The 13,601-nt window shown below is 33.8% G+C and overlaps 1 protein-coding gene across 1 annotated transcript; it reads left to right on the top strand.

Moving 5' to 3' along the window:
• The first annotated feature begins 64 nt into the window (after window positions 1–64).
• LOC113392627 (NAD(P) transhydrogenase, mitochondrial-like) lies at window positions 65–12,190 on the top strand. The gene is made up of 23 exons (XM_026629143.2): window positions 65–267; window positions 1,838–2,020; window positions 2,252–2,406; window positions 2,497–2,637; window positions 2,723–2,845; window positions 3,372–3,559; window positions 5,263–5,418; window positions 5,723–5,927; window positions 7,013–7,216; window positions 7,530–7,610; window positions 7,698–7,843; window positions 7,974–8,062; window positions 8,145–8,229; window positions 8,317–8,430; window positions 9,023–9,189; window positions 9,425–9,562; window positions 9,925–10,142; window positions 10,226–10,377; window positions 10,734–10,887; window positions 11,091–11,195; window positions 11,292–11,411; window positions 11,684–11,775; window positions 12,016–12,190. The coding sequence occupies exons 2-23, from the start codon at window positions 1,860–1,862 to the stop codon at window positions 12,160–12,162; spliced, it is 3,141 nt and encodes a 1,046-aa protein (XP_026484928.2). The 5' UTR covers window positions 65–267; window positions 1,838–1,859; the 3' UTR covers window positions 12,163–12,190.
• Window positions 12,191–13,601: the final 1,411 nt, after the last annotated feature.

Raw genomic sequence — 13,601 nt, 5'->3', positions numbered from 1 at the left:
CATACTTATTACTCTTTGATCTGAGTGAGAGCGAACGAGGCCGGCCGGCAGCCCGGCAGGCAACGACTCCCGGCGGCGACCGGCACTATCCGTCCTTCGATGCAATAATAATATTCTGTGCTTTCTGCGAATGAGCTGGCTCGCTGCTCGTTGTGCTTTGTTCTGGTCAATTTGTTAATTAAAAAAAATTATCAGTAGTGTTGGGAATATTAAATATAAAAAAAATACAGATGATAAATTGATTTGTAAATTAGAAAACACAATAAGGTAAGATTTTTAGTTCTAACATTAGTGTTTGTGTTTATTTTTGACATGTGTTAATTTTAAAAAGTTACGTTAAGCATGAATACACAACAACTTTACAAATTTGTACGAAACGCTACTACTCCAATTATTGAATTAAATAAATTGTGTTGAATATTGTTTTAATTAAACTTTGAAATTAAGGTACTCATAAATAATGATTTACTGAGACAAAAAAATAGTAGTAGTTAAAATCTAGTAGTTTATTAGTTTTGTATTTGTATATTATTGGATCACAAAATTGATCGTCCACGTAAACAAAATGTTTACTGTACAATAACCGATTTAAATATTCAGCTTAATAAATACGTACCTAAAGTGTCAGATAACGACGAAATAAAAGATAATATTGTTTGTTTTTGATATAGTTTGGCAACGTACAAAACAACCAATTACATTTAATTAAAGTTATTGTTATTAATATAAGAATATTTTGAAAAGTTGTAGAAAAAAATTGTGTAGATAAATAATGCAATTATTTTTATATCATATACATATAATGTACATACCTATTTAGTCTAAATTAGGTTTGTATACTTAGTTTTAAATTAAAACAAAAATCGAATTATTTAATAGGGCCAGTAATTTGAGTTGTGCATTATCCATATATTATACACATAATGTGGAAATATTTCTCTTATTTTAATAGGGCGATGACATGTCTTCTTAATGTAGTAAAAAGCATCGTAATTATGAATAAAATTGCGTTTTGGTAGTAAAAGATAAAAATTCTACGAGACGTGCATTGCCTAGGGGCTCGGGTCATGGTTAATCAGAGTCTGCGTGTATCCTATTCCTTGGCTGTAGTTAGTAGCAGTGTGATACAGTACTTATTCCATACTTCGTTTTAATTTTAATTAATATTAAACATTCGTGTAGCTACCTGTACCGTTATACAATTATATTTAGATATTTTAATAAAAAAGTGCGACGTTTTAATCTCTTTTTTCATAAATGTGTAATTTTCTAAACATATTTCTTATAAACGAGCCATTAATGTTCGTAATAAATTTAAAAAATCATTATCTACGTTTTTTATCGAAAAATGCTCGTCATATTAATCGGTGGCAATATAATTCCAACGCGTATGACGATGGGTACCTACGGTATTTTTGAATTACTATCAATAATGAACTAAATCAAATTTGAAACACCGAAACTATATATATCAGCCGATTCGAAGCTAAGAACGCCGTATAGTGCACTTCATGATTTTTGCTAAGCAGAAGTTCTAATTTAAAATAAACAGCATTTACTGCGACCTTGCTCCGCTTTGAATAACAGGGATACACAATTACATTTTTTACATTTACATTTTAATAGAAAATTCAAGATCTACAAAGTCTGTAAGGGCACTTTTAACGATAATACCAACCATGTATGAAAAATACGCAAAAACATAATAGATTTGACATGTGTACAATTACTAGCAGAAGAAAATAAAATATATTTTTTTATCCTGGCAGGTAGGTAGTTTATTTGTAATAGAATAGGTATTTAAGGTCCGTACCAATTTTAGCTCTACTATTTTTAGTTCGCTGTAAGGTCAAGTTAAAATGTGCGGCTGCGTGAGAGTTCTCCGCATTGGCAAGCCGCTACCTAAGTCATGGCATCGGAGACTCTTCAGCTCTTCTTCAACGCCACCACCTATCCAAGGAGTTCCATATACAAAACTCAGTGTTGGAGTTCCGAAAGAAATATGGCAAGAAGAAAGAAGGTATATGAATTCAGTAATCCACATAATTTTATTCTGGACTTATATTAAAGTAGTTACGACAGTCTCGTTCCTATTTAAAGAGGAACGTAGTTACTGCGTAATTATCAATCGCAATACAGAATATTTATTAGATTGATTGGTATGATTAGAGTTCAATATATCTTGTTCCATAACATTATTAGGATCAACATTTTATAAGGAAACCATAAATGCTATTTTATATATTTTTAGGGTGGCCATAGTACCAGCGGTAGTTAGTAAATTAGTCAAAAAAGGGTTTAGTGTTAATATTGAAGAAAACGCTGGGACATTAGCAAATTTTCCAAATAAAAGTTTCGAAGAAGCCGGCGCCAAAATCACCAGCTTAAAGGATACTTATCAATCAAGTAAAGATTTTTTTTGTAAATAATTAATTAGCCAAAAAAAAATCAAGTCCATATTTACTAAGATGTGATGACGTTTTCATATTTTTTCAGACATCATTTTAAAGGTACGTCCTTTAGCTGTTAATGAAGTTCAAAATGTAGCCGATAAATCCACCATCATATCATTTTTATATCCCGCACAAAATCAAAGTCTCATACAAAAACTGGCAACTAAAAAAGTTAACGCATTCGGTAAGTACCTAATAAAGATTCAATTATTCAATATCCTTTTATAGCAACTGACAATTATATTTTATTTCATTGTTTTGTTTCTTAGCAATGGACTGCATTCCTCGTATAAGTCGCGCTCAAGTGTTCGACGCGCTCAGCTCGATGGCTAACGTGGCGGGCTATCGCGCTGTCATCGAAGCTGCTGCTCATTTCCCCCGTTTTTTTTCTGGTATAGCAAAAATTCATAGATTACTACCAAAAATATGCTTAGGTGATGTTTTAACGTATACTCCATAACATTGTAGATATTATTTATGATAAAATTATTATTTATTGAAGTATTGCCTTTAGACCATTGGGTCTTTTTTCCTCTGAAGGGTAAGCCTTGGAGCTTAGACTACCACATTATTAAATAAAATTAAATGCGGGTTGGTCGTATTTATGTAACAGAATTTCATCTGATGCATACATGCTTTCTCACGATAAACCCAATAAAACATATTAAATTACAATGGTTCTTGCCCGGATTTACACTCCTTCAGATCTTCGGTTCAGAAATAAGATTCACAAATTATTATCTTTGCTGTATTGCCTAAATTGTATTGTAATTTAAATAAAACGAACGTTTAACATCTTCGTTAAACATTTTTTATATGTAATAAGCAAGATGTCGATGCACCTGTCTACATAATATTTATGTGTGCATCTGCAATTGTCACATAAAATGTAAATTAGTAAGTGGTGGTCTGTAACAGGCCAGATGACCGCCGCGGGCCGCGTGCCCCCGTGCCGCGTGCTGGTGGTGGGCGGCGGCGTGGCGGGGCTGGCGGCGGCCGCGCAGGCGCGCTGCATGGGCGCCGCCGTGCGCGCCTTCGACACGCGGCCGGCTGTGCGCGAACAGATCGAGAGTCTTGGCGCTCAGTTCATTACTATGGATGTGAAGGTAAGATAACGTTGTTGTCATCCGACGTTTAGTTGCCGTTAAGGGTTTTAAATGGCTCAAAAACCATTCACTTTAAGATAAATATATCACTTAAGGTCACAGTTTTAGACGTTAGTATTGTATATGGGTATATATACATAAGTTCCTCTCCGTTGAGAATGACCGATGATGTTATAGAAATGGTTAGTTGGCCTATAAGAATATCTAAGAGGACCTGGTTAGTATTTATCTGGATTTTCTCATCGTTAGTTTGGTATCGGTTCCGATTGCCTTCAATAACATTGTATAAAACTATAAATTTAAACTGTACGAATTTTATTTTTATAAGTTATTTATTTTTTTAATTGTAGATGTCGAAGCTAGATTGAGATCACCCTATAATGCAATATTATAATAAACATTTTACAAAGCAAAATAATATTTAAAAATTTTTGCAGAACCTAGATACATACAAGTTGGCAAAAGACCAATTTTAAGTCTGGTATGCCCCAAATATTGTTTTGTTTTTGGCCATCATTTTAATGAATGCAATAATTATTTTATGTAAAGACAAAGTTTATCATTACATTATAGGTTTCATTTATGTAATACAATAATAGCGTTTTAATGCGGTTTTTGCGGTTAAAGAGTAATCTTACACATGTCATACTCGTATAATTTTACTACACGTGCGTACGTAATCGCTAATGATTTAATAAGACATTGACCAGGTTCGTGATACGCTAGGTGGCTGACCTTTGTCGGTTTTACGATAGAAATGCATAAATAATGGACACGTCAGCGTCTAAGCTTATAAGATCCAGTACATGAAACTCACGTCTTGATGTACACGAATATTTATCGCCAAATGTTTGTGATTTCATCCTTTACGTGACTTGCTTGTTAGTTTATGTTAGGTTTTTTTTTTCAACTCAAACTCAACGCAAACAAAAATATGTTTGATGCCATTTATCATAAATTTGCATTTATCTCAAGGTCTAATTCATAATGCTAGTTAAACTTGTGGACAAAACCTTTAACGTAATCATGAGAGTAAATATTTGCTAAGAAATGAAAACAGCAACCTGCGTCTATTACATAATTCAACAATTTAATATGTACATGATTATTGACTGCGACTTTGCGTGCACTTTTACTGAAGATTTTTTTTTTTTGTATTAAACCTCAATATTATGTATTATAATTACACGCCAGTTTTCGAAATCTTCATGTATTTTGAAGTATTTTATATAAATATAGTTAGTCACAGTTATGTTATTTTTTTTTATGATATCGGTAGGCGGACGAGCAAATAGGTCACCTGATGGTAAATGGTCACTACCGCCCATAGACAATGGTGCTGTAAGAAATATTAACCATTTCTTACATCACCACTGTAGTTACACTGGCTCACTCACCCTTCAAACCGGAACACAACAATACTGAGTACTGCTGCGAACAGTACTCAGTATTGTGTTATGTTGTGCGGTAGAATATCTGAGCAGGTGGTACCTACCCAGACGGGCTTGTACAAAGTCCTACCACCAAGTAAAAATATAGTGTTATATAGAAGTAATTTCTTATTAAATTTCGCTTACATACATTATTTTAGTATTTGTAGGTACATACTTCCCAATCTACATTACAAATGATTTATTTTTTATATTGGTAAAACACAATACATTCCATATGCTATAGTTGTAAAATTCTTATACAAATATAAGGAAGAAGGAGCTGGTGCGGGCGGGTATGCCAAGGAGATGAGCGAAGAGTTCCTCAACGCAGAACGGGCGTTATTGGGAAAAGAAGCCAGGACATCAGATGTAGTTATTAGCACAGCTCTAATACCTGGAAAATCTGCTCCTCTGCTTATTTTAGAGGTAAACTGATACTCTTCTATTTATGAAATAATGCATTTAAATATAACGCACCAATTATTCAAACTGTAACTAAAGTTAAAATTCTCATCGACACACACATTATCCCAGTTAAATAGGTGTCCAAGATAAACAAAAACTTCTTTAAAATTTTCTTCTTATATTTTGTATAAATTTTCAAAAAATAACAAATGCTTCCTTCTATTGTTATTTTAATTTATATACATATATTACATATATACATGTTATAAAGGAAAATGATAATAATTAAAAAATCTTTAATTTATAATTAAAAACTTTTCTATAGGATGCCGTTCGCGACATGGCCCCAGGGAGTGTGATAGTAGACCTGGCGGCCGAAATGGGCGGCAACATACAGACGACCACTAAGGGCAAAATAACAAAGGTGCATGATGTTACACACATTGGTCTTACCGATCTGCCCAGCAGGATGCCCGCACATGCCTCCACTCTCTATGCCAACAATATCTCTGCCTTCCTGTTTAGCTTAGGTGAGTTTAGTTTAAATGTTATTATTATGAAGTCATACTAAAATACTCTTCGTATCTCTAAACTGCATCGTAGTCAATGGTGTGTTAAATGATTAAATACGTGAATTGTCATACAATGAATTAAATAATTTGTAATGATTACTACATTAAAACTTTTTGCCTTTTTTCTATTTTGTAATTCTGTAAACTAAATAATTATTTGTATGCCGTTACGTAACAAGTAATAAAATAAATCGGACGAAGCTATTTATTTCTTCTTTAAATAAATATTATAAGAGTTGTAACTTCACGTTTTTTCGTTCGATATATTATTGATGTTTATCTTTGATAATATTATATACTTTCTAAAAGATATACTCAATGGCCAATCGACTCGTTTCGATATCAATAAAACTAATTGACGACAATCGACGAAATCACGACAAACCCTAATCATGATAAAATTGCAATAATGACGTCCATCCATTATGGCATTAAAAAAATATTCCGCAGATCGAAATGTGATTTCGAGTGCAACATAATTACGAATTTGACTATTATATATATTTCATACGATATAAATAAAATTCAGATAAAGCTGTATGTTCTGTTACATATTATCAACTTTTGTGTTTTATAACTGATTTGAATTAAGTACAATAAAATTGATAACGTTTTTATTTCGTATGCATTAAAATGTTTGATAATGTACTATACGAGCATACTTAACAAAATAAAGTGATGTAATTTATTGAGTCCATCCCTAATTCTTTGATTTGCAAAAGTCGATATCAAAATAAAATAATTTAGTTAATATGAGAGAGCTTATTATGAACACTAACACAGAAACTACCAGTCCATGTTAGAAATTTATTTAAATACATATATATTATTTAAAATATCCTGTATTTGTTTTAAAGTTATTGGCTTTATAAATTCCCTCTAGTACCTAAAGGAACAAACCAACAAATATGTGAAACTGTACTAGTTTTAACTAATGAGATGCATCTGGTGATATACTCGTCATATTTAACGTAACACAGACACGTATAATTCAAATGAAGCGCGACTGTAATTGCGGGGTAAAAATAGTTGAATATGCATAGGCAACAACGATCACTTCAACATCGACCTCGAGGACGAGGTGACGCGCGGCGCCATAGTGCTGCGGGACGGCGCGCTGCTGTGGCCGCCGCCGCCCGCGCGCGCGCCGCCCGCCGCGCCCGCCGCCGTCAAGGCCGCGCCCGCCGCGGTCGAACCGCCTAACCCCTTCAATGAAACCCTGAAGGACACTTTCTTGTACTCCACGGGTAAATTACATGATATTCAAACTATTATAACCCTTTATCGTTATGCAACTTATATGGATTGCTAGATCCGGCATCCCGCTGTGGAGATGCCACCCACCTTCCATTACTTTGATTTGAAACAGGCAGTCTTCGTTATCACAATTATATGTTTAGCTTAGTTTCAATTTATGCAGTTATTGAGCAAACACATACTTTTGATCCTATAATTGATAACATTTGTGATGTATAATGCTACTTTTACAAAAATACATATATGCTTTCAAATTGAAATAATGTTATAAATTTATTCAATTAATTTGTTCATACTTTCCAGGTTTGGCTAGTTTAATTGGACTTGGAATGGCCTCACCGAATCCAGCATTTACAACAATGACAACAACCTTAGCTCTATCAGGTAAATATGATTTAGATATTATTAATTAAATGAACATTATCCTCAACAGAAAAAATACTCAAAATTTGTATATTATTATTATTTCAGGCGTAGTAGGCTACCACACGGTTTGGGGAGTCGTGCCCGCTCTCCATTCGCCCCTTATGTCAGTAACTAATGCTGTATCTGGTATTACTGCTGTTGGTGGCTTACTTCTCATGGGTGGAGGATACGTACCTGAGACTCCAGTTCAGGTAACACAATTTGATCCGTACATTTAAATTACACTAAATTCAGTCAGTCTTAATATATACATTTTCTCATTAATAGTGTTAACAAGCATTATTTCGTTTAAAAAAAAACTGTATAAAATTATATTTCTAGTGGTTAGCCAGCACTGCAGCTCTTATATCATTCGTAAACGTATTTGGTGGATTCCTCGTAACACAACGTATGCTGGACATGTTCAAAAGGTATTATTCGCATATTCAATTTCCAAAGTTTTCATATATTGTAATGTTTTCTTATTCTATATAACTTTTTTCTAATGCTCAGGCCAGATGACCCCCCGGAGTATGGATACTTATACAGCATACCAGCTGCTGCGTTACTTGCAGGATATCTTACAACTGCAATGCAGGTATTTTTACTATTATGTTTATACTATAATTTGACCTTGAAATATATTAATATTAGGAATGTATTCTAATGAAGCATTAATTTTCAGGGGTACCCTGAAGTACATCAGATGGCTTATCTCGCTTCGTCGTTATGCTGTGTAGGTGCTTTGGCCGGCCTTAGCTCACAGAAAACAGCACGGAAAGGAAACTACCTTGGAATGGTTTGTTATTTTCATTTTTTTTGGTACTTGAAGCTACATAAGGATTTATATCTATTAGATTCTGATTGTATTTAAAAATGAAGTCACTTGATGATTTTAAAATTATTTTACAATTCTATTTCAATGATATATGCAACTGATGATTAGAAAAGGCATTAATAGAGAAACAGACGCAGCTAAAAGACTCGGCCTAAGACCCACTCATTGTAATCTTGATGACATCAGCATCAATCTTTTGATCATTGTAAAGGCATTGAGACATCAAAGATGTTTTGAACATTATTCCTTCGTCAGTAATTAAATTTAAATTATTAGCTATTCTGCAATGTTAGTTTTATTCTTATTATATAAATAAAGACGCAGTAATAATGTTCATATCTGTAAAAATGGTACTTGAACAACTTTTTTTGTAAAGTCTAAAAAAAAGTTTTTATATCATTCTATTACATTTAAATATTAATGAGGTAACTTGGGTTCAGCTCGTCTAGTTGTGATAACTCTTTAGTAATATGAAGTTGCATTTATTTTTTAATTTTAAAAACATTATTTTATAGAAATAATATACAAAAGGATGTATTATCATTGCCTATAGATTGGCGTTTCTGGTGGTATTGCGGCAACTTTGGGACTCCTGACGCCAAGCGCTGAAGTGTTGGCACAAATGATTGGTGTGGCGGGTATTGGAGGCCTTATTGGTGGCACTATCGCCAAAAAGATCGAGATCACAGACTTACCACAACTTGTTGCCGGTTTTCACAGGTAATCGTAATGTACTTTCTACATTATTTTTGTGGATATTTTGTTTGTTTCAATGTGCTAGCCTTAGGAACTTGCAGGGTTAGATTTGATATATTGTGTCCTAGGCTTATGCCCCCACCTCCTACTCCCTGTATATCAAAAAACTGAGTAATTTATTAACAATTTAATTAGGTTTTCTTTTTAGATGTGCTTTGAGTTTTTAAGCGCTTATACCTACTTATTTTTTACTTTATAGTTTAGTGGGCATGGCGGCGGTGCTGACCTGCGTTGCCACATATATGCACGATTTCCCTGCGATGGCTCTCGACCCCACTGCGGCTACTCTTAAAACATCGCTTTTCCTGGGCACATACATTGGAGGAATTACATTCACGTGAGTGTTTGTTTAAAAAAAATATAATATTTTATATAAAGACAAGTTTATTTGTTTCTTTTTTTATGGATTCATGTACTTATCAAATTTATAAGGTAGGTAATAATGTGAAACATTATTCTAAAGAAAGAACCATTTTGTATATTTTATACAATATAGAATATTGCTAATAACTCCTTAACTTAACAATATAATCATATACATTTTGAGCGTAACAGTTGCAGTAGTTTTAAAGAAATTAGAAAATATTGAAATGAACACATGCAATAATATTTTATGATCTTATTTTTATTTGTATATATCGACAATGTTTATGTACCTTTACATATAAACAATGTTTTGATCTCCGATTTTATTTTCAGTGGATCTTTGGTTGCATACGGTAAACTGCAAGGAGTGCTATCTTCAGCGCCATTACTTCTGCCTGGTAGACATGCTATCAACGCAGGCCTTTTAGCCGGTTCCCTAGGCTGTGGAGGAGCTCTCCTGGCATTCCCTGAAGCTCCGGGATTACCACTTTTGTCAGCTGCTGCATTGCTCAGCGGCATACAAGGGTTGACCTTAACTGCTGCTATTGGAGGTAAAGTAATTTCAATGAAATATTTTGCAACAGTTACCTCGTTTCAATCATTCGATTTAAAATAAAAATAACTTATATTTAAGGTGCGGATATGCCTGTCGTGATTACTGTTCTAAACAGTTACTCGGGGTGGGCACTTTGTGCGGAAGGATTTATGTTGAACAATTCTCTAATGACAATCGTGGGCGCCCTCATCGGTAGCTCGGGAGCTATCCTTTCCTACATCATGTGCAAGGTCAGATATTAATATAGCTATCGAACAAAATATTTTTAAGTAATACGATTGTAAGTATTGGTATATGTATTTAATTAGATTGACAAAAAAAAAGACCCGCTGAGTTTCTTTCGCCGGTTCTTCTCAGGTCAGGGTGTTTCCTTTTCCGAACCGGTGGTAGTGTTTAATTTGACTATGAATAAGTAAGTGTAATGCTTCTATATTCAATAAAGGAATTTGAATTTGAGTTTGGTACATACTTATAAATCCGTATACATATCTGTTACTTATATTATTTTGTATGCACTAATAAATCGTAGTCTCTCAAAAATTTTATGAGATATGTATAAGGCAAGTATGAATGTGTTGTGAAACAGGCGATGAACCGCTCCCTGCCCAACGTGATCCTGGGCGGCTATGGCGTGACGAGCGGCGGCTCTGCGCGGCCGGCCGGCGCCACACACACCGAGCTGAATGTGGATTCCGTGGCCGATCTCATACACCGCTCCTCCTCCATCATCATTACTCCGGGTACAATGACATTGAGATTTTCAAATCAAAGAGTAAAAATAGGGATTTTCTAGATAACCACGTCCATTTTAGGCTAGTCTGCACTATCAGCACTTTCTAGTCTGAATAAAAAATATTTTCACTCGACAATTGATTATCTAAAATTTTATATTAATTGCATTTAATATGAAGTTTTTCAATAATTTAATGTTTATGTTCAACAGGTTACGGTTTGTGCGTAGCGAAAGCACAATACCCTATTGCTGAGCTCGTAGATATCCTCAAAGGCATTGGAAAAAAAGTGCGTTTTGCTATTCATCCTGTTGCTGGTAAGCATTGCATTTTTATTGTCAAATTTAACATACATACAACATATACATTACGTTGTTAATTTCAATAATGTTTTTTATTATGTACATTACTAGGACGTATGCCCGGTCAGTTGAATGTCCTGCTCGCTGAAGCCGGAGTACCTTACGACGATGTCTTTGAAATGGAAGAAATCAACGAGGAATTCCCTGAAACTGACTTAGTTTTGGTTATTGGTAAGTTCGATATTGACTGACCTAACTAATGTTATGTGAATTTGATTGTTTAATCGTTTGTTACGATTTCACGTCTTATTTTTAATCAATCAATATGAAATTCCCCTCCCCCCTTTCTCACAGACATACGAAGCTGCGGGCTTTAAATATTTTTTTTTTTTATAAAATGCTTGCAGCTAGTGCATCAACAATGTTGAGAAAGTATTGAAGGCATGTTTATATGTATGTACTTCATTATACTATATTAATCAACTTAAAATTTATTGAAACAGGTGCCAACGACACTGTTAATAGCGCGGCTGAAGACGATCCGGAGTCGCCCATTGCAGGCATGCCTGTACTTAAAGTTTGGAAGGCTGACCAGGTATACACAAGCATATCATATTTTGTTGGACACACATTCTCTATTCTCTCACTGTCGTAATCCAATAGGATGCCAACTCATACCTTTACGTGTTTCTAAACTTCGGGCTGATACTGTATATTAGCCTTACTCAAAAGCTTATAATTAGAGTTACGAAGCAGGGACGAATACTAATAGCCATACCAACTTTTTTTATTTAATTTCAATAGTTAAGTTTCTCAATTCTATGGTTATTCTCAGGTGGTAGTAATGAAGAGATCAATGGGCGTCGGCTATGCAGCTGTTGACAACCCTATCTTCTACAACCCCAACACTGCCATGTTGCTTGGTGATGCTAAGAAGACTTGCGACGCTCTACTCGATAAAATCAAACATCTCACAGCATAAATATAAAGTATAAAGATATATTTTTTTATGAATTCTTTAAAACATCTAAGGCTTATATAATCTGATTAGGCTATTTATAAAACAGCTAGACTTTGTCATCTCAACGATATATTTAAAGCTATAACCTAAATATATATAAATAGAATACAAGTAAAAACTTGTTTTTCAAATCGTTATTTGTTTAAGAGACATGATATAGAAGCAAACAAACAAAATATGTTGCATTGTGTTAAGAAAGATATGGCAACCGATACGCGAATGCAACGCTAGCGGCTTTATTTGTATGGAGAAAATAAAACATTCATCGCACATTATAATTGAAGTAACCCATCATTGTCAATATAAAAGGCTAGGGTTTTATTGACAGTTAAAATCTACCACCCATTCAGGGCCGGATTATCAATTAGGTAGTATAGGCCTGCTTGCCTTAAGACCGGGCGTCGACGGTTAAGGTTTCAAAAATATTTCTAAAGATTTTTTACTACTATTTGAATAAGATTATGACATACCTCCTTTATATGGTAAATAATATTGTAAATATGAATAAAAGTGCGATGTGGTAGAAAAAAAAAATTTGGTAGCTAGAAAAGGGCAAAGGTGCCTCGAAACATGCATTTCCTGAGAGCCCTGTCATGATTCATCCAGCCTTACAACCAACCACTTTCCCACAATAAAGTGGAATTTGCGTCACGGGTCTTTTATTAATAATAAAAATACCAATTGAACTGAAATTAAAGGAGATGTTTCTTTAGAGGTTGAAAAAAAACATTTCTTAAGTTTGAAACGGACTAATCTAGTAATTGGGCCGATATAAGTCGTTTGTTTTCCTTTGCATAATAAATAATAACGCAGTCGATATTAGTAAAGTTAACTTGGAGAAAAAATTATGTTGGTTCAAGAAGAAAGTAAAATCTGAACGCGTGTGTAGGGTACTTGCTATATGAGGAACCTTATAGTAGTCAACTACATATATTCTGACATCCTATACACCGTATTGGATTCCTGGATAATCGAAATTTAAAAATAAAATACGTCCACGTATAGTTAACTAATTATAATTAAAAAACACAATCAATTTTATGATTTAATTTTAAGATTTAATGTAAAAATGATCACTTTTATATTTCGACACAAAATATTGGCTTATTTTATTGTAGCTCAAAATGCTAGCAAGCGCTACAAATGCATTCGTATTTCCAATTTAATGGCAACTACTAAAAATAAATGCAATTACATAGTTGATGCATATTTACAATTAGTGCGTTAAGAAATGAATTATACCGATGTGATACAGAAGTGCCTTCACTGTTTGTATTTACTTCAATGACATTACTAGTCTTACATCACGACGGTAAATTTAGTAGAATTTAATTATATATTTTACTATTTGGGAGAGAAGTTTTTACACGAGAAGAGCAATATACGTTATTTTATATACA

This window comes from Vanessa tameamea, chromosome 5 (assembly GCF_037043105.1).
Source record: "Vanessa tameamea isolate UH-Manoa-2023 chromosome 5, ilVanTame1 primary haplotype, whole genome shotgun sequence".
Lineage (NCBI taxonomy): Eukaryota > Metazoa > Arthropoda > Insecta > Lepidoptera > Nymphalidae > Vanessa > Vanessa tameamea.
The sequence above is the reverse complement of the archived record's forward strand: the minus strand, read 5'-3'. Positions and strand labels throughout refer to the sequence as shown.

Excerpts from the sequence above, each read along its gene's own strand:
- LOC113392627 (XM_026629143.2), top strand. The coding sequence starts at position 1,860 with ATGTGCGGCTGCGTGAGAGTTCTCCGCATTGGCAAGCCGCTACCTAAG. Across the intron at positions 9,190-9,424 it reads CTTGTTGCCGGTTTTCACAG|TTTAGTGGGCATGGCGGCGG; the intron begins GTAATCGTAATG and ends TTTACTTTATAG. Across the intron at positions 10,888-11,090 it reads CTCCATCATCATTACTCCGG|GTTACGGTTTGTGCGTAGCG; the intron begins GTACAATGACAT and ends TATGTTCAACAG.